Consider the following 21,340-nt stretch of genomic DNA (forward strand, 5'->3'; position numbering starts at 1 on the left):
CTACCTTTCGGGCCTCCACCTCACCCACAAATTCATTCCAGCGCCACTGACAGACATGCTTGAGGGACATAAAAAGAGGAGCAGTTTCAGGAAATATTGAAACTTCCTCCTCTAGCAAAGATCCCATAACCTGACCTGGTCGACTGATGGTTCTGGTTCTGTGTTGACCTGACCTGGTCACCTGATGGTTCTGGTTCTGTGTTGACCTGACCTGGTCACCTGATGGTTCTGGTTCTGTGTTGACCTGACCTGGTCGACTGATGTTTCTGGTTCTGTGTTGACCTGACCTGGTCACCTGATGGTTCTGGTTCTGTGTTGACCTGACCTGGTCACCTGATGGTTCTGGTTCTGTGTTGACCTGACCTGGTCACCTGATGGTTCTGGTTCTGTGTTGACCTGACCTGGTCACCTGATGGTTCTGGTTCTGTGTTTCCAGCCCAGACGGTGGAGCAGCGGCTCCTTAAGACGGAGCACACGGCCATCCACCCTCACCTGCTGGACATGAGGATCGGACAGGGCCGGCACCAGCCAGGCTTCTTCCCCACCCTCCAGGCCGACGTGCTCAGCAGCCACGCCCCCAACAAGTAAGCAGCCACGCCCCCGACAAGTAAGCAGCCACGCCCCCAACAAGTAAGCAGCCACGCCCCCGACAAGTAAGCAGCCACGCCCCCGACAAGTAAGCAGCCACGCCCCCGACAAGTAATTGACCCCAACCCCAAATTCATGCAAAAGATATTTGCTGTTACATCTAAAGAAAAAATACTGAGCTAATTCCATAGGTGTTGCCTATAAAATCACCTTAAAATGAAAAGACAGAGAGAGAGCGTCTGTGAAAGTAAATAATCATGGATATCCAGCGGGCTGCACTCGTGTTATTGATTTGTTTCATACAGTTGTGGACCGGTCGAACTCCTCCCTCAACTGGGAGTGTCTCAACCCCCCCGTTGGGACACCATGGTGTAAAAGCACGAATAAACTCGTGAAACAGAAGTATCGTCATGTAATCCATTGATTTCAACAATGTAACTGTTTCTAAATACCAACAATTTAAATTGTAACTGTAACGGAATACAGTGTCTTATAGTTTGTATTCTGAATGCGTAATGCCGGTGCATGTATAACGCTACTCCCAAACACTGCAAACACGCACGCACGCACACATACCAACGCACACGCACACACACTGCCTGTCAGAAGAGTGGAGTGCAACACTGAAGGCCTAAATTAAACTCATCTCAGTATTATTTCTGACTTTCAGAAACACACCGGCTGTTGTCATTACTAGGGTTTACTTCCTGATGCCCCCCTCTCCCCCCCATTAATCCAGCCTTAGACCGGCACCTAAAGTGGCTGGGTTAGGCTAAACTATGGACATATATTACACAGATTCCAACTAAATCAAGCCACATACACACTAACACATCTAAAATGTAGGACTATAGTAGGCTAGTCCGAAAAAATTATTCAAGAAATCACTTTTAAGAGATCAGAAGTTCTAAGAACGTATGGAAATGGACAAATATAAACAAACAGATTAGAAGGCCTGTCTTGGGCATAATTTAATAAGCCTTAAACTGTTTTATTTTATTGATTTTATATATTTCATTTCCTTTTATCATCTCTACTCTTGCCTATATATTTTGTGTACAATATGTTCGTTTTTTCAGTTTGAGGAAAATCAAAAAAGTCAAAATGCCTTTTTGCAACCTAACATGTATATAGTAGCAGACCTAACCTTAACTATTCATCGTGATTTCATTGAAAAGGCATTCGACGTGCCTTGGGTTCAGCAAAGTCATTTACAATGTGCGTGTGCTCGTTCACTCTCAATTGACGATCTGGCCAATGATTGGCCAGATCGTACAGTCTGCTGGCTACGGTTGACGTCAGATGACGTTAAAGCAGCAGATATGGTACCCATCATGCATTTATTTGACTAAATACGAAAAGCAGCAACATAGATTAAACAAAAAAGACACAAATGTATTCCCTTTCAAGATTGCTTTATGGATTTCATCGCACAGATTTTATTCTAAATTTTGACTCCCACCATGATAAAATGGTATACCATGTCGACTTCAACGTTATCTTTAGAGTTGGTTATGCCTAGCGGTTCGAGGAACACCTATCCACGCAGTTTATCCTTTTCTCGCTCGTTGATGGGGGGGGCCCGTTGATTGTGGGAGGGGCCCATTGATTGTGGGAGGGGCCCGTTGATTGTGGGAGGGGCCCGTTGATTGTGGGAGGGGCCCATTGAGCGTGGGAGGGGCCCATTGATTGTGGGAGGGGCCCGTTGATTGTGGGAGGGGCCCATTGAGCATGGGAGGGGCCCATTGATTCTGGGAAGGGCCCATTGAGCATGGGAGGGGCCCATTGATTGTGGGAGGGGCCCGTTGATTGTGGGAGGGGCCCGCTTGCCCTGCCCATAAGTCCAAACCTGTATGTACTGTGTGTATGTGTGTGTGTGTTTATCTGTACATACTTTAGTAGGTAATAATGTTAATCGTACGACTATATAATAGCAGGCCTGTCTGACAAGTTACTGCACACTTGGTCAAGTGAGCATGTGCCAAGCAGCCCACAGCTCCCACACACACAGCACGCATGGCGCACGCACACACCATACGCACGCACACACACACACGCACGCACGCGCAACCACACCGCACACGGGCGTGCACGGCCACAGATGTTACAATAGCAAGATCGAGATAACAGTCCCGCTGTCAACACATCCTCCCGGCTGAGACGTTATGTCTATAGACTACACTTTATTTATTATTAAATACCCCCCCTCCGCCTTCCGTCTGTTTTAAGAGCCCCGCCGTCGACAAACTCTCCCAGGTAACACGTTCTGTCTACAGACTGTAGAAATTGCGATAAAAGAAGTGAAGAGAAGATTTCTCACCTCGACAAGCAACGGCAGCTCGTACGTTTTATTAGATAAAAAAACGTTAAATTCAAACAGCACGCCAACCGGCATATTAACACACAAGGCGCACAATTTTAAAGAGATAGCGTCCCTATAACACAGAACGAAAACATGTCAATAACACAGTATGGTGAATTATGTCTATAGAGTCCACCACAAGACTGCACTTTGTTGCTAAAAAGTAAATATTACACTCCTCCTTGAGCCTCCCAAAGTGTCTTTACATTTCGGGAAATGTCTTTACATTTTGAGCTTGTTGCTCAAACTTAATATTACTCCCCTCCTCGAGCCTCCTGAAATGTCTTGCGATATTGATAACTTCCCTCCCCCCTGCCGACTTATATGTGATTGAGGAGTAGAATGTCTGTATTTCTCACACCACTTACGTGATGCTTCAATACGTCATTGAGTGGCCCCCTAAATGACAATCAGCCTGTTTTCTTTTGTTCGCTGAATGGTAAAAAAAATGTTTAACATTGGCACTGCTTTTAAGAGTCATTCGTGTTGTACACATCATACAATCAATTACAATACATGAGTTCACAGTTGAATGCGTATTTAGAAAATGTTTTTTTTATTATTATTGTTGTTATTATTATTATTATTATTATTATTATTATTATTATATAACAGTTAGCTGAACATCCGTTAAATACAGAAATCAACTACATTTGTCCCAGTGTTTGTTATATGTGAAATTAAGCAAAAAAATACGCTCTCTTTCTCCGGTAACACAGTCTATTGATGTCTAAACGACGTCGATGTCCGCATATAAAGCATGAATCACCATCAAGTGTGACTGACCCTCAGGGTTGAATCTCCTGATATACAAATGCGGTTAAAAATGAGGAGGACATGTGTGAAAATGGCTTGTATTAGAAAATGATAACGCTTGCTTCATAACGTAAGGAGAAAATTATTCTGATTGCTCATTTTGGTTCAATAGGTGAACCAAAATGTTATACGTTGTAACATTATAGGCAAAATGTTATATTATGCACTCAGAAATTTCTTACAATATCGACTGGGGTTTCCACATTATAGCTATGGGTTTAATTACAACTAGAGGTTGAGCGTGTGCAACACCCACGCGGAAACTCTAGTTTAAATAATGGCACATAATTGGCACTTGTAAATCAGGAAATGGACGAACAGATGAATGAATGAGTAAATGAATCTGATTGGCTGTGGTCCTGGATCAACAGGAGGTCGGGTCGGGTCACGGGGTCACGATGGACCGAACCCAAGAGAACCACAAACAGGGAACCCTCAGGAACCGACAACGACCAGAATCACGTAATATCACACACACACATGCACACACTCACATTGCATGTGGCTGAGGTTTATGGGGGTTTAGTCTCTATAAGAGTTAAGAATGTGAGTCTTATGTATGACTCCATGATGTTCAGAGTGAGTCTTATGTATGACTCCACGATGTTCAGAGTGAGCCTTATGTATGACTCCACGATGTTCAGAGTGAGCCTTATGTATGACTCCACGATGTTCAGAGTGAGCCTTATGTATGACTCCACGATGTTCAGAGTGAGCCTTATGTATGACTCCACGATGTTCAGAGTGAGCCTTATGTATGACTCCACGATGTTCAGAGTGAGCCTTATGTATGACTCCACGATGTTCAGAGTGAGCCTTATGTATGACTCCACGATGTTCAGAGTGAGCCTTATGTATGACTCCACGATGTTCAGAGTGAGCCTTATGTATGACTCCACGATGTTCAGAGTGAGCCTTATGTATGACTCCACGATGTTCAGAGTGAGCCTTATGTATGACTCCACGATGTTCAGAGTGAGCCTTATGTATGACTCCACGATGTTCAGAGTGAGCCTTATGTATGACTCCACGATGTTCAGAGTGAGCCTTATGTATGACTCCACGATGTTCAGAGTGAGCCTTATGTATGACTCCACGATGTTCAGAGTGAGCCTTATGTATGACTCCACGATGTTCAGAGTGAGCCTTATGTATGACTCCACGATGTTCAGAGTGAGCCTTATGTATGACTCCATGATGTTCAGAGTGAGCCTTATGTATGACTCCACGATGTTCAGAGTGAGCCTTATGTATGACTCCACGATGTTCAGAGTGAGCCTTATGTATGACTCCACGATGTTCAGAGTGAGCCTTATGTATGACTCCACGATGTTCAGAGTGAGCCTTATGTATGACTCCACGATGTTCAGAGTGAGCCTTATGTATGACTCCACGATGTTCAGAGTGAGCCTTATGTATGACTCCATGATGTTCAGAGTGAGCCTTATGTATGACTCCATGATGTTCAGAGTGAGCCTTATGTATGACTCCATGATGTTCAGAGTGAGCCTTATGTATGACTCCATGATGTTCAGAGTGAGCCTTATGTATGACTCCACGATGTTCAGAGTGAGCCTTATGTATGACTCCACGATGTTCAGAGTGAGCCTTATGTATGACTCCACGATGTTCAGAGTGAGCCTTATGTATGACTCCACGATGTTCAGAGTGAGCCTTATGTATGACTCCATGATGTTCAGAGTGAGCCTTATGTATGACTCCATGATGTTCAGAGTGAGCCTTATGTATGACTCCATGATGTTCAGAGTGAGCCTTATGTATGACTCCATGATGTTCAGAGTGAGCCTTATGTATGACTCCACGATGTTCAGAGTGAGCCTTATGTATGACTCCATGATGTTCAGAGTGAGCCTTATGTATGACTCCATGATGTTCAGAGTGAGCCTTATGTATGACTCCATGATGTTCAGAGTGAGCCTTATGTATGACTCCATGATGTTCAGAGTGAGCCTTATGTATGACTCCATGATGTTCAGAGTGAGCCTTATGTATGACTCCATGATGTTCAGAGTGAGCCTTATGTATGACTCCACGATGTTCAGAGTGAGCCTTATGTATGACTCCACGATGTTCAGAGTGAGCCTTATGTATGACTCCATGATGTTCAGAGTGAGCCTTATGTATGACTCCACGATGTTCAGAGTGAGCCTTATGTATGACTCCATGATGTTCAGAGTGAGCCTTATGTATGACTCCATGATGTTCAGAGTGAGCCTTATGTGTGACTCCATGATGTTCAGAGTGAGCCTTATGTATGACTCCATGATGTTCAGAGTGAGCCTTATGTGTGACTCCATGATGTTCAGAGTGAGCCTTATGTATGACTCCACGATGTTCAGAGTGAGCCTTATGTATGACTCCACGATGTTCAGAGTGAGCCTTATGTATGACTCCACGATGTTCAGAGTGAGCCTTATGTATGACTCCACGATGTTCATAGTGAGTCTTATGTATGACTCCACGATGTTCAGAGTGAGCCTTATGTATGACTCCACGATGTTCAGAGTGAGCCTTATGTATGACTCCACGATGTTCAGAGTGAGCCTTATGTATGACTCCACGATGTTCAGAGTGAGCCTTATGTATGACTCCACGATGTTCAGAGTGAGCCTTATGTATGACTCCATGATGTTCAGAGTGAGCCTTATGTATGACTCCATGATGTTCAGAGTGAGCCTTATGTATGACTCCACGATGTTCAGAGTGAGCCTTATGTATGACTCCATGATGTTCAGAGTGAGCCTTATGTATGACTCCATGATGTTCAGAGTGAGCCTTATGTATGACTCCACGATGTTCAGAGTGAGCCTTATGTATGACTCCATGATGTTCAGAGTGAGCCTTATGTGTGACTCCATGATGTTCAGAGTGAGCCTTATGTATGACTCCATGATGTTCAGAGTGAGCCTTATGTATGACTCCATGATGTTCAGAGTGAGCCTTATGTATGACTCCACGATGTTCAGAGTGAGCCTTATGTATGACTCCATGATGTTCAGAGTGAGCCTTACCTACCAGGTCTCTGCTTTACAGAAGTGCTCCTTCAGGAGGAAGAACCTGTGTTATTCCAGACTGTTGGACCCCTCCCCATCAGCTGTCACTCAAACCCACAGGGAGTTTGTCTACGGGCTCCTGAACGAGTGTCGCCTGAAGGTCAGTTCATGTGTCAGAGTCCCTGAAGGTCAGTTCATGTATCAGGGTCGCTAACGGTCAGTTCATGTTTCAGGGTCCCTGAAGGTCAGTTCATGTATCAGGGTCGCTAACGGTCAGTTCATGTTTCAGGGTCCCTGAAGGTCAGTTCATGTATCAGGGTCCCTGAAGGTCAGTTCATGTATCAGGGTCGCTAACGGTCAGTTCATGTTTCAGGGTCCCTGAAGGTCAGTTCATGTATCAGGGTCCCTGAAGGTCAGTTCATGTATCAGGGTCGCTAACGGTCAGTTCATGTTTCAGGGTCCCTGAAGGTCAGTTCATGTGTCAGGGTCCCTGAAGGTCAGTTCATGTATCAGGGTCGCTAACGGTCAGTTCATGTTTCAGGGTCCCTGAAGGTCAGTTCATGTATCAGGGTCCCTGAAGGTCAGTTCATGTATCAGGGTCGCTAACGGTCAGTTCATGTTTCAGGGTCCCTGAAGGTCAGTTCATGTATCAGGGTCCCTGAAGGTCAGTTCATGTATCAGGGTCGCTAACGGTCAGTTCATGTTTCAGGGTCCCTGAAGGTCAGTTCATGTATCAGGGTCCCTGAAGGTCAGTTCATGTATCAGGGTCGCTAACGGTCAGTTCATGTTTCAGGGTCCCTGAAGGTCAGTTCATGTATCAGGGTCCCTGAAGGTCAGTTCATGTATCAGGGTCGCTAACGGTCAGTTCATGTTTCAGGGTCCCTGAAGGTCAGTTCATGTGTCAGGGTCCCTGAAGGTCAGTTCATGTATCAGGGTCGCTAACGGTCAGTTCATGTTTCAGGGTCCCTGAAGGTCAGTTCATGTATCAGGGTCCCTGAAGGTCAGTTCATGTATCAGGGTCGCTAACGGTCAGTTCATGTTTCAGGGTCCCTGAAGGTCAGTTCATGTATCAGGGTCCCTGAAGGTCAGTTCATGTATCAGGGTCGCTAACGGTCAGTTCATGTTTCAGGGTCCCTGAAGGTCAGTTCATGTATCAGGGTCCCTGAAGGTCAGTTCATGTATCAGGGTCGCTAACGGTCAGTTCATGTTTCAGGGTCCCTGAAGGTCAGTTCATGTATCAGGGTCCCTGAAGGTCAGTTCATGTATCAGGGTCGCTAACGGTCAGTTCATGTTTCAGGGTCCCTGAAGGTCAGTTCATGTGTCAGGGTCCCTGAAGGTCAGTTCATGTATCAGGGTCGCTAACGGTCAGTTCATGTTTCAGGGTCCCTGAAGGTCAGTTCATGTATCAGGGTCCCTGAAGGTCAGTTCATGTATCAGGGTCGCTAACGGTCAGTTCATGTTTCAGGGTCCCTGAAGGTCAGTTCATGTATCAGGGTCCCTGAAGGTCAGTTCATGTATCAGGGTCGCTAACGGTCAGTTCATGTTTCAGGGTCCCTGAAGGTCAGTTCATGTATCAGGGTCCCTGAAGGTCAGTTCATGTATCAGGGTCGCTAACGGTCAGTTCATGTTTCAGGGTCCCTGAAGGTCAGTTCATGTATCAGGGTCCCTGAAGGTCAGTTCCTGTATCAGGGTCCCTGAAGGTCAGTTCATGTATCAGGGTCGCTGAAGGTCAGTTCCTGTATCAGGGTCCCTCACCTGAAGGTCAGTTCCTGTATCAGGGTCCCTGAAGGTCAGTTCCTGTATCAGGGTCCCTCGCCTGAAGGTCAGTTCATGTATTAGGGTCCCTCGCCTGAAGGTCATGTATCAGGGTCCCTAACCTGAAGGTCAGTTCGTGCGTCAGGGTCCTTAAAGGTCAGTTCATGTATCAGAGTCCCTGAAGGTCTGTTCATGTATCAGGGTCCCTGAAGGTCAGTTCATGTATCAGGGTCCCTCACCTGAAGGTCAGTTAATGTATCAGGGTCCCTGAAGGTCAGTTCATGTATCAGGGTCCCTCACCTGAAGGTCAGTTCATGTATCAGGGTCCCTCGCCTGAAGGTCAGTTCATGTATCAGGGTCCCTGAAGGTCAGTTCATGTATCAGGGTCCCTCACGTGAAGGTAAGTTTATGTATCAGGGTCCCTGAAGGTCAGTTCATGTATCAGGGTCCCTCACCTGAAGGTAAGTTTATGTATCAGGGTCCCTGAAGGTCAGTTCATGTATCAGGGTCCCTCACCTGAATGTCAGTTCATGTATCAGGGTCCCTCGCCTGAAGGTCAGTTCATGTATCAGGGTCCCTCGCCTGAAGGTCAGTTTATGTATCAGGGTCCCTGAAGGTCAGTTCATGTATCAGGGTCCCTCGCCTGAAGGTCAGTTCATGTATCAGGGTCCCTCGCCTGAAGGTCAGTTTATGTATCAGGGTCCCTGAAGGTCAGTTCATGTATCAGGGTCCCTCGCCTGAAGGTCAGTTCATGTATCAGGGTCCCTAACCTGAAGGTCAGTTTGTGCGTCAGGGTCCTTGTAGGTCAGTTCATGTATCAAGGTCACCTGAAGATCATACTTAAACCCTTTTTTTAAGGATAACGATTCACAGAGCCTGTTCTCCAGTCTGCCATGTGGGAGTTCTGTGTGGTGGCGGCTGATACAAGCTTTGAGCATCGATGGACTCCAATCGGTGTTCTGTTTAGCTAGAGCTGTACACAGCGACCAGAGGAACAACCATGGTGTTTGTTCATTTATAATTTAAACCAAAAAAATATGAAAACATCTGCTTGGGTACTTGGCTCTTTGTTTGTTTTGGTTGACCAGCAACCGTGTTCATCTACCTTAGCACCTACCTACTGCGTTGTGTGTGTGTGTGTGTGTGTGTGTGTGTGTGTGTGTGAAGACCAAGCGCATGCTGGTGGAGAGAATAGGGAAGGAGAGCCTGGAGGGGGGGGGCCCGGGGGACCTCTCCGGCCTGCAGGAGAGGACGCTGATCCAGGGTCTGGGTGACCTGCAGGAGAGGACGCTGATCCAGGGTCTGTGTGACCTGCTGGAGAGGACCTGGGGCCACGGCCTGCAGCTCAAACAGGTCTGTCTGTCTGTCTGTCTGTCTGTCTGTCTGTCTGTCTGTCTGTCTGTCTGTCTGTCTGTCTGTCTGTCTGTCTGTCTGTCTGTCTGTCTGTCTGTCTGTCTGTCTGTCTGTCTGTCTCACTCACTCACTCACTCACTGTCTCACTGTCTCACTCACTCACTCACTGTCTCACTGTCTCTCTCTCTCTCACTGTCTCTCTCTCACTCACTCACTCACTCACTGTCTCTCTCTCTCTCACTCACTCCTTTCCTCTAGTTCAGGAGGTGCACTATAAAGCCTCTGGGCCTCATCGTTTCTCTATATTAATTGAGTCGTTTAAATCCTCCGCTGTGTGTAAAGAACCGTCACTGGGTTAGTGTCTGCTTTCCGTCAACCGCTACCAATGACTTGGCGAGCTACAATAGCCTATCGCCGCTTCGTGTGAGGGAAATACACTTTAAATTACCTCCAAAGTATTTTGTTGAGTTCTGAATAGTCCCTTATTCAAAAGGATTTCCATAACAACACGACAATGCAGTTTGTCTACAAACACAGATACTGCACTGTAATCTTTGGCTACCTGTGAAGAGCCAAATGTAAATGTGAAGAGGCCTTTACAGCCTGAGGCTCTCCGACCTCTGCTCGTCTCTCAGGGCCCCTCCACGCTGTGGTCCCACCTGCTCCACTACCAGGCGGTCCGGGGGAAGAGCGACTCGCTGGCCCAACCTTCAGGTCTGTGATCACCGTACTAGTGTGTTCAATATTGTGGGGATATGCATGTGTGTGGGTGTTTGTGTGTGAGATTGCTCCCAATAAGATGTCAGCATTGATATTAGTACTGTCACGCTTGACACTTTGGCACACTATATTTCATAACTCAAGTCTTTAATAGAGGAACTAGAAAGGAAAGGGGTACTTTTCTACAGGTTATGTTGTGGTGTAAGGTCTGTTTGTGGCTGTGGTTGTGGTCTAGGGGTCTCTGGGCAGGATCCCAGACGGTCTGAGGACTCGCTGGCCCCTCTGAAGGAGACTCTGCTGAAGGACATGAGGTATGGTTCCTCTGGTTCCTCAGGCCCTTCTATGGAAGCGTTAGAGACACTGTGAATGAAGGTGTGGGGATCCAACCCTTTCTGCTAGGAGCCCCAACACCCTGCTCTGCAATTCGCGGTTGTGTTATTTCGATCTTGAGGTATTCCCAGAGTATCTGTGGAATCCAGTGTTGCATCCCAGCAGGTGGAACTGGCAAGATAGATTCCCGAACCAATTACAGGAGAGAGTGTGATTGGTCAGAACTGAGCCGGGAGCAGTCTAAAATCGAAATCGTCTAAAAGTGAGACAGTCTGTACATTTTTAACCCCGTGTGTTTTTGAGAGTATAACCGTGTTTTAGGGCTATATTAATGCAAGAGACTTCACACGGTGTGCTGCTGACGCTCACCTGCTCCTCCAGGTTCGTCCAGAGGATGAGTGAAGGTCTGTCTGATGTGGCTTTGGCCCGGGCCTGGATCCACCTGGCGCTGGAGAAGAAGCTCCTCTCCAAACATCTCAAGGAGCTGCTCTCCGACCAGGATCTAGTCAGGCAAGAGCTGTTCGACCTCTGAACCCTGGATCCCTCTCTCAAACACCCCATATCACTATGACACAGAAACAGATCCAGTAGAAGCCCCCCATCACCGGTCATAGAGCTGCAAGAGCGGAAGACAAATGTTGCATAATAGACATTCATTTATATTTATATGTATATATATATCAATGTTTGATGAACAGGAAAGTTGGTTAAAAGAAATGGGGAAATGCCCTTACTTATTTATTTTAGATCATAGCTTTTGACCTCCTTGCGCCTGATCTGCATTGAGCCCATTCTCACTTTGAATATTCAGCCGCTCTAATATGAGTAACTATATCCTAGACCTTCTTACTTTAAAAGTCCAATATAAATATAAATCAGGGTGTTATTCCACTAGTGTAGGGCTGCTTCCCTCTACCTCCTCACCAGGACCGGAGGGGTTGAGATGGGTTGATGGCAGACCTGAAGCACCTGGTTCATGAGGCTGACCCATGCTGCCCTCCTTCAGTGTGGGTGGTGACGGCTGGTTTAACCTGCCAGCCGTCACCACCCTCCACCAGTACTGCTGTTCATATGAATCTCCTCCTGGTTGTGTTTTCTGCTGCAGGCAGCTGTACAAGCCCCATGCCTTCCTGCTGTGTGAGGAGGAGCGAGAGCAGTTCCTGTTCCACCTCCTGTCTCTGAACACGGTGGACTATCTCTGCTTCACGCGCGTCTTCACTGCCATCAGTCAGTAGCCCTGCTCTTTATTCTCCTCAGAGCCTCCTCGTCAATGAGTAGCCCTGCTCTTTATTCTCCTCAGAGCCTCCTTGTCAGTCAGTAGCCCTGCTCTTTATTCTCCTCAGAGCCTCCTCGTCAATGAGTAGCCCTGCTCTTTATTCTCCTCAGAGCCTCCTCGTCAGTCAGTAGCCCTGCTCTTTATTCTCCTCAGAGCCTCCTCGTCAGTCAGTAGCCCTGCTCTTTATTCTCCTCAGAGCCTCCCCATCAGTCAGTAGCCCTGCTCTTTATTCTCCTCAGAGCCTCCCCATCAGTCAGTAGCCCTGCTCTTTATTCTCCTCAGAGCCTCCTCGTCAGTCAGTAGCCCTGCTCTTTATTCTCCTCAGAGCCTCCCCATCAGTCAGTAGCCCTGCTCTTTATTCTCCTCAGAGCCTCCTCGTCAGTCAGTTGCCCTGCTCTTTATTCTCCTCAGAGCCTCCTCATCAGTCAGTAGCCCTGCTCTTTATTCTCCTCAGAGCCTCCCCATCAGTCAGTAGCCCTGCTCTTTATTCTCCTCAGAGCCTCCTCATCAGTGAGTAGCCCTGCTCTTTATTCTCCTCAGAGCCTCCCCATCAGTCAGTAGCCCTGCTCTTTATTTTCTTCAGAGCCTCCCCATCAGTCAGTAGCCCTAAAATAACAACAGAACAGCCTATATTATTAATGTTGTTTAGTTTGGTTAATATATATTGTTGCTGTGGGCTGATATAACAGAAAAAGCGGTCAAAAGGATAAAAACACAATAAAGCCCAAAGGCTTGTTTCCATTGTGGTCCTTAAGATGGAAGGGGAGAAACATACAAGGACATAAAACAATGAGGACAAAGGGGAATTAAATACAGACAGTACAATATTCCTAGTACTTCAAGGATCTTTTGATTTTGTTTGTGAGTTTGCTAAGCATTTTTTTATTGAAGATTGATTTAATATTAAAGTAGGAGGAGCTCAACAGTTTAAGGTTGGAAGGCCGAGTACAGGAACGAGTGCTTCCCCATACAGCAGGTTACAGAGTTCTTTTTAGCTATGTGTGTGATCTCCTGTCGTTATATTTATTTCAGTGTGTATTTCAGTGTATTTCGGTGCCTGTTACAATTACCGTGATTAAATCACGTTGACACAATCTTATTTTAAAAAATATGTTTTTCTTTTTCTTCTTTTTACTGATTTGAAAGGTTTTGCCAACAGAATGTCAACATTCATATCAGAAATCATTTTTGTTTTTAGTCCAACTTACTTTACATTAAATAACACGCAGTTCACTTCCTCATTACAATTGCAGAAGAGTCACGGCCTGTTTACGTTTCTCAAATCTGTGGTGTTACATATTTGAATTTAACTAGTAGTAACTGTTGGTTTACAATTAGACTAAGAAACTGGCTGTTTGCAATTCCCAAATCTGGGGTGTTCCGTTAGTTTCATATTCAACATATTCGATAATGTGTAATTCCATTTTATAATCTAATTCAACTACAGTTGGAGTGGATTTAAAATATAATTTAAAAAATATGATTAATCGTGAGTTAACTCACCAATACTATGCGATTAAAAAAGGTAATCGTTTGACAGCCCTAATATATTAATCGAAATATGTATACATGAACAGATGTTATCAGACATTAAGTGCTGGATTATTCTTCTCTTCAAGGTATTCCGTATCGCGTTGTCATAATCCCCATGAAGAAGCTCAGCATCGCCATGACAACAGTCAACCCCTGGGTGTGTGTGTCCGGAGAGCTCGGGAACTCGGGGGTCCGACAGATCCCCAAAAACACCCAGGAGATCTTCTTCCAGGTCAGTACATCAGCATTTCCAACGAAGAGGCTCTCACCTCGTCCAGCTGCTCATTTGACGCAGATAATCAATTCAGACATTCACTTCCCAAATCATTCATGATTATGATCTGGTTGTTTTAGGATTTATTTATGATTTTTTGCTTACAGCTTTCTTGATTTTTGATTAGGGTTGTCCCGATCTGATCAACGGCATGGGTCCGATATTGGCCCATTACGCTGGATCGGATATCGGAGGGGAGAAATAAATTTGATCCGATCCGCGCAGCGTTTCACGTGATAACAACAATAGTCGCCAATTAGGCGCAGGAGCGTGCGCATGAGAGCTACATGTTGAACGGTCATGCCAGCAGTTTGACAATAATTCAACCGTAAAGAAGAAACATCCTGGCTGTTGCACGGCTCACCTCGGCTGCTGCGAGTGCGATCACGACAGACACTCCAGCTTGAACAAGAGCAGATCACATCAGGGAACCATTTCGGACGTCGCAGACGTCCGATCTATTAAAATGATTGATCGATTGGAATTATGATTATTATATATTGGGTGTTGGGTGTATAACCCTGTTTATATATCTAGAGTCTTTCTGCTTCTTACATATCCGATGTACGGTAGAAGCTAAAGGTTAGGGTAAACGATCTTCTTCACGTCATGATATTGTGGCGATCAAACCAGAAGCGGAGGCAGGTATCCGGTGTAACAGCCGGGTGGCTTTATTCCACGAACTTTGCAAACTTCACAACAGCTTAACAAGGCACACATGTATCGCTCTACACCCACATTTCACACACTCCTACTCGGAGCTCGCACAGGAAGACACCCACACACACTGCGCAACCTCCCCCAATCACAAGCCCCCATGTTGCTGGACCTAGTAACCCTGCTTGTGATTGGACTACAGCGCTGTCACTCACTAGTACACATACCAGGGTCGCTACAATATCTACATACAAATTATTTTTAAATGTGTGCAGGTTTACATTGTTTACTGACATTTGAACTCTGTTCAAATCTTTTCATTTGATTTAAGCCATTCAACTTTTCTTTAGTGAGATGCTTTAAGGTTTTTTGGATTATTGGCAATCATGAGCAAAGTGCTTCCATGTATTTTTTTATTATTATTATTATTCGTTCAAGAGTACAAACAAAGTGTCGGTCTGATATCAGTATCGGCAGATAGCCAAAGCTGCGGTATCGGTTTCAGAAGTGAAAAAGTGGTATCGGGACATCCCTATTTTTGATATTTTGGGTCAAATGAATCAATATAAATGCGTTCATGCTATATTAATGAAATGGTTCCATCATGGTGTCCAGCTCCAGGCTTCAGGTCTGATCTGATAATAATAGTGGTAGCTGTAGTAAAGTGGTCTTAAAGCAGCCTCTCTCTCAGTGTCAGAATCTGGGCCGCCTCAGCACCCTGCAGCTGGGCCAGGACAGCGGCGGCCTGCTGGCCAAGTGCTTCATCGAGTGTGTGGTCGTCTACAACGAGGTCACTGGACACACTTACAAGTAAGACGTCCTCTGCCTGTGTTGTTTCCCTGGCTGTTCAGCTGGTCAGGCACCACGTCCTGGGTATTCAGGCTGGGTTGGGAGCGTGTGGGCAACATGTTGGACCGATTGAAGCCATAAAGGGTTGAATCGGTCGGGAGAGTTGGGACAGCGGACCACAGGTCGGGCTACAGGGCTTCCCATCGTTTTATGTTTGATGTCCACACAGTTACATAATCCTTAGGCCTACGTCTTAACTCCTCATCATCAAGCGTTTTAACACTGACAAATATGCCCGTCTTATGCCCACTTTTTTCCCGGCATGGTCCGCGCATTTACACTGATCGAGGTAATAAACCGGCTTGATTTCACACCCCAATTTACCCTCTCGGACCCAACACAGATTGGGGGTTTCATGATTTTCATGATGATATGATAATTTCTTAATACCGTTCATATTATATCTGTTAAAGATATTTCTGCCTTTCTATTTCAGAACCTTCTTCTCCTCCTGCCCTTGGCTTTGATCTTTTGATCTTGAGAAATGTTCTGAAATGATTTTGCCGGTTTGTTCAGACCCCAGGTGACCTGTTGACATTGTCTATTCCGAGATATTAATCCCCAATATGTTCATCTCCCCCTCCTGCTGCGTAGGCGTGTTCAGCACAGCTGCACCTTATTACAGGGCTCTCAGAACTAGGGTCAGTGATCAGGGAGCATCCCATCATGATGCTGGAACACCCTCGCTGCACTTACCCTAACCCTAACCACTTACCCTAACCCTAACCACTTACCCTAACCCTAACCACTTACCCTAACCACTTACCCTAACCCTAACCACTTACCCTAACCCTAACCACTTACCCTAACCCTAACCACTTACCCTCCCTACACTTACCCTAACCCTAACCACTTACCCTAACCCTAACCACTTACCCTAACCACTTACCCTAACCCTAACCACTTACCCTAACCCTAACCACTTACCCTCCCTACACTTACCCTAACCCTAACCACTTACCCTCTCAATTCATTGAACTGTTGCGCTACACTCAGAATTCTGAATGATTACACTGCCTACAGCGCGGACACTATTTTCCCCTGTGGATGTGTTCCTTGGTGTATTGGAGAGAGCGGCCGGGCCGTTCATATGAGCTTCCCTCGGCTGGGAAAGAGAGCTGCCACTATGGGAGTTGCTAGTCACTGGTTTGAAATACAGTGGATGTCAACTGATAGCCAACTTGCAATTTTCAAACACGCCTTGACCGCAAGAGGGGGTGAGTTAAACAAAATCATGTCTGTTTTACAACTCGACGTTGACAATGTCAAAAATGTATCATGGGTCTTAACAAACTGAAGGCTAAATGCTTAGCGGTAGACGATAAATCAGTGTATTTATTTTCGCTCCAGGTTCCCCTGTGGCCGATGGCTGGGCAAGGGCGTGGGGGACGGAAGCTTGGAGAGGGTTCTGATTGGTCAGCTGGTGTCCCCGGGAGCAGAGGAGGATTCTGGGAAATTGTCCGGGACAACTCCAGCTGAAGTGGGTTCTCCGCCTCAGGCTGTGCAGGCGGTCTTAGGGTCCCTCAGAGGACGCAGCAGTACGTACCCTGAGAGTAGAGCAGTACCTCCACTAGCTGTTAGCTAATTAGCAGCAGCTTTAACCCACAGCGACTTACAATGAATTGTAAAGAGGAGTTTCAGCAATATGCAGGAATGCTTCTGGCTCCAGGATGCCTACAGGTCCTCTGCGGAAAGTGGGGCATCTTACCCAGTTCCAATCGGACCTTTTGTTATCTTACTGTCATTAAATGTGACGCTACTTCTACGGTCTAACTGTCCTCTGGGTCTCTTTGTTCCACCCGTCGTCCCATTGGTGAACAGAGGCCCTGTCCGCTGAGGTCCAGGAGGAGATGAGAGAGGCGGTCAACAGCCTGGTGAAGCACTTCCACAAGCCGGAGCAGGAGGTATTAAAGCAGGAACAGTCAAGAGTCCGCTTGAGACGTCAGCATGTAAAGTATGATATATGTTAGGACCTACTGTGGAAACCTTAATCCGAAGCGCCTTTTAGGACCGAGGGAGAATGTTGCATTCCTCAGGCCATTGGGGCCTCCAATGGGAATAAAACCCTCAGCCAATCAGATCCCTTTAACCCCATCTGAAACCTTTACTTGATCAGTGGCAATGCAGATGTGGACCTCCGTTCTACTGCATGAGAAGAAGAGTGTAGTGAGGGAAGAATGATGCTTGCGGAGCGGAGGGCCGTGGACCTCCTGGATCCCCGTGGATCTGTTCGACTGGTTTGGCCTGAAGCCGTTCCTCCTGATGTTCTCCTTGTAGTGTGGGTTTAGTAGCCCCCAGGCAGACCTTCTGCAGACCAGTTCATAATCCTACATTACTGAATTAATATGCAAGCAGCTTGAGATTAACAATTGAAGGAATGAAACTAGACTTGTCTTAGAGAGAAAATCTGTTGATTAGTAATTAAATTAAACATTACTGTACAGGGTTACATTAAATGACACCGGTTGCTTCACTGGGATGCTAGAACACGGACACAGGGTGTTTGAGGCGGGCCACTGGCCCCGAGCGTGTGCGTGGCGATGGCTAGTTCAACCAGTGCACATGGCTTTCTCCATGCACCACTGGTGTGCAGCCATCAACCAAACACCCTGTAATGAATCAACAACCGCTGCGCCCCGTCTGCATGCCAACCCCTCGACGTGTGCTCTCCTCCCAGAGGGAGAACCTGACAGTGCTGCTGTTCGGGGCGGGGGGTCTGGTGCAGGCGTTGCACAAGTTCTTCCTCCATGGTCTCCGCTCCAACCGCCTCTTCCAGAGGAACGTGTTCGTTTGGGACTTTGTGGGTAAGGGTGTGAATGTGTTTGCTTATTTATTCTTGCATGGGTTTACAGAGTTACGATCACTTTGAGTTTTTTTTAATTGAAAAGAAAAAACACCAAAGAAAAACAACACAAAAGATATAACATAGTATATAAAAGTATGAATCAAGTCGCAAAATAATAAATACTGAAGGAGCTCAAATAAAAATCATTTTTTGTATTTACATTGATATAGATACAACACTATAAAATGTCCAGGCTACTCTGGTCTTCCAGTGTGTCTGGGATGCCATTGGTTGGTGGATTTTAATTGATACTTTTTTAAGTTAGCTATTTAACAATAGCAAGGACCTGGAACAGGTGAAGTCATATTAATTCCCATGTTAACAACAATGGGAACAAGGGCATGTTTCCTGTCAAATTCTAAGTGATCATTACTAATCATAAAAACAAGTGCATAATTGTAGTAATTGTATAACACTAGAGCAGGTTACCCAATTAGCATTCAAAGAGGTCCAGCCAATCAACTGACCATTCAAATGTTGTAACTGTGGCTATGATTCAGGGGTATATGTAGTTATGTATGTAATAAAAAAGGTAGAACATTTAAATAGCATTTCAACAATATTTAACAACAATATAAATGAAGCAATAAACATGAAGTAAAATAAATAAGCAGCCTAATCATGAATAACATTACTGTATTACAACTGTTTACTAAAAAAACAACATTTAAAGGTTTTTTTGTTTTTTAAACAAAGTGCTTTTATTATTTTAATCAAATACTAAACTTATAACACTGTTCTAAAGACAATCTTTCCCACTCACTCCCCCTAACATATTTGAGTCAGACAAATGGGCTTTGCTTGCCCTGCCAGTTACTTGGACCCTACCTGGAAGGGAGTGAAGCCGTCCTCATGTAGCTGCTCATCGCTAAGTTGGTACTTACTGTGTCTTTGCCCTGCGCAGGACGCCCTTCAGTCTTCCTGATGTTGTTTGAGAAGACATTGGGACTTGTTGATTTTCTCACACAACTCACACAGTAATGTTTTAGCGACAGCATTCATTCACTCCTTGACAGCGACCCCGTCAGTAAATGGCTTTTTTGGTTGACCCCAAAGCCATGGAACCTTTAGTGAACATGGTTTGCACGTTGCTCTTAATGAATGGAAGCGTATTCTGGCGGGCCGATCATACTGGGGTCTGAGGTCGGTTACTTTCCGTTCCCTCACCTCTGACTACAGTGGGTATGTTTGCTCAAAATACCAGTGCTTTGTGTCAAAGTGGCGCTTCACTTCAGATCACCGCAGTCTCTGAACATCTGAGACGGACTTGGGTCACCCCTTGCAGCGGGTCCATTCACCCTGAAAGCTTGATTTTTGGAGTCATCTTTTCTTACCTTGGAGCACAACATGCTGTCATCTCTACTGTTTCGCTCCTCTCTGATCCTCCCCCTCTCTAGCGAGCCTTCCCACAATGACCTGCTCCTTTCCACACTCTGTAAAACCATTTCTTTGATTGGCTGAGCAGCGTGAAGCACGATGACCTTATGATTTATGTAAGTAAGCTTGACAAGCTGCGCCAAAGGTCTATATCCCCTTGGGTGGCTATATATATTATTATTAAAGGTGACATATTATGATGTTTTTCCAACAAGTAAACATAGTATGATGGTATTATGAATCAGAAAGACTGCGTCTGACGTCTCTGGTACTTCCACAACAAGTAAAGACTTGTAGTGGGGGATATGTCAGCCATGGTTGAGAAGAATTGGGGGAAAGGAACTTTGGCCTTGACTCTCTGAAGTCCAGATTGAACCGCGACAGGGAGGAGAAAGGGATTGTACTCCTGGAGCTGAGCTGCCAAAGCGGGAGCTCCGGTGGCAGAGCAGGGAGTCCGGCAGACACACGGCAAACTGACAAATTAGACATTTATTTTTGTACAGAATCTCTGAATTCTGAAATGCGCAAACATATCCGCCCAGCGCTCGCCGCTGGTCCACAAAATCGTATTTATGCTCTGATGGGAAGGGGGTGGGGAAGTGGGAGGTAATATTCAACTGGGCCCTATTCCTTCGTCAGAGTACGCGCCGAAACGGACTCACTCATCTGGAAACTGTAGGCAGGGTTCTTTGAGAAATGCATATCTAACTCAACAAAGCATGTGCAGACTTATTTCAGGTTTGTATGCGAGACAGAGAGAAATCCCAGAAAAAGTGTTGTTTTCATAAGTCACCTTTAATTTCTCAATATTCTTCATCAAATAACCCCTACAGAACGCTTCCAAATCTGCATTTTAACCACTAATACTGCTCAAAATAGCACCAAACCTCTGCAGTAGCATGATTAGGGTCCCTACACATAAAACGAAGCATCAGCAACTTAGTTAGCGTACCAGAAGTTTATTAAAAAAGACTGTTTTCTAAGTCTGTGCCTTACCGGTAGGTCCATGTTTCCAGGAAGTCCACACAAGTCGATTACCTGCTACCATAAACAATATAATAGAGGCGTCAACAAATTTAACTGAACAATCTCCCCTCTTGATAGTTGACTGTTTTATGTTGACTGTTTTATTATTTATGGTAGCAGGTAATCGACTTAATCGACCATCGGGAATGGTGTTGAGGTAATCGACACCATTCTCATAATAATTCAGATTTTTTGCAGTATCAATGGATATGTTTCTACATATTATTATAGTTTTTGTGATCATGCTTATGTTATAGCACTCACCTCTTATCTATTTGACACACAATGCAGGGTTATTCATCTTGAATCTTGTGGGCTGTGTTGCCACGAGTCCATACAGACCTCAGGTCTGTTCTAGCATGGTGCTGCCGTTGTCAGTTGTGTCAATCTTAACTGCTTGACACAATGCAGCTCTTGTTTCTTTGGGGTAGCATTGGGAGTAAGCATACGCCCATTGTGTCTACTTAGGGAGTAGGTTCTCTTCCATGTTGTGCTACCATCTTTCTACAGCAGCTCAGAATGGACAAACTGCTGAACATTTAAACCTTACCACAATGTGGAACAA

At 45.6% G+C, this 21,340-nt stretch overlaps 1 protein-coding gene across 1 annotated transcript in view; it reads left to right on the forward strand.

Moving 5' to 3' along the window:
- LOC307080025 (DENN domain-containing protein 5B-like) overlaps positions 1–21,340 on the forward strand; it is a 48,382-nt gene that overhangs the window by 22,853 nt on the left and 4,189 nt on the right. Inside the window, 13 exon segments of the mRNA XM_079742588.1 lie at positions 437–584; positions 4,138–4,228; positions 6,821–6,940; positions 9,703–9,888; positions 10,524–10,602; positions 10,844–10,919; positions 11,320–11,448; positions 12,044–12,165; positions 13,834–13,979; positions 15,370–15,488; positions 16,878–17,065; positions 17,349–17,431; positions 18,205–18,331. Coding sequence (XP_079598714.1) covers positions 437–584; positions 4,138–4,228; positions 6,821–6,940; positions 9,703–9,888; positions 10,524–10,602; positions 10,844–10,919; positions 11,320–11,448; positions 12,044–12,165; positions 13,834–13,979; positions 15,370–15,488; positions 16,878–17,065; positions 17,349–17,431; positions 18,205–18,331 — 1,614 coding nt within the window.

The sequence above is a fragment of the Pollachius pollachius genome, assembly GCF_949987615.1.
Source record: "Pollachius pollachius genome assembly, chromosome: 9".
NCBI classification, from domain to species: domain Eukaryota; kingdom Metazoa; phylum Chordata; class Actinopteri; order Gadiformes; family Gadidae; genus Pollachius; species Pollachius pollachius.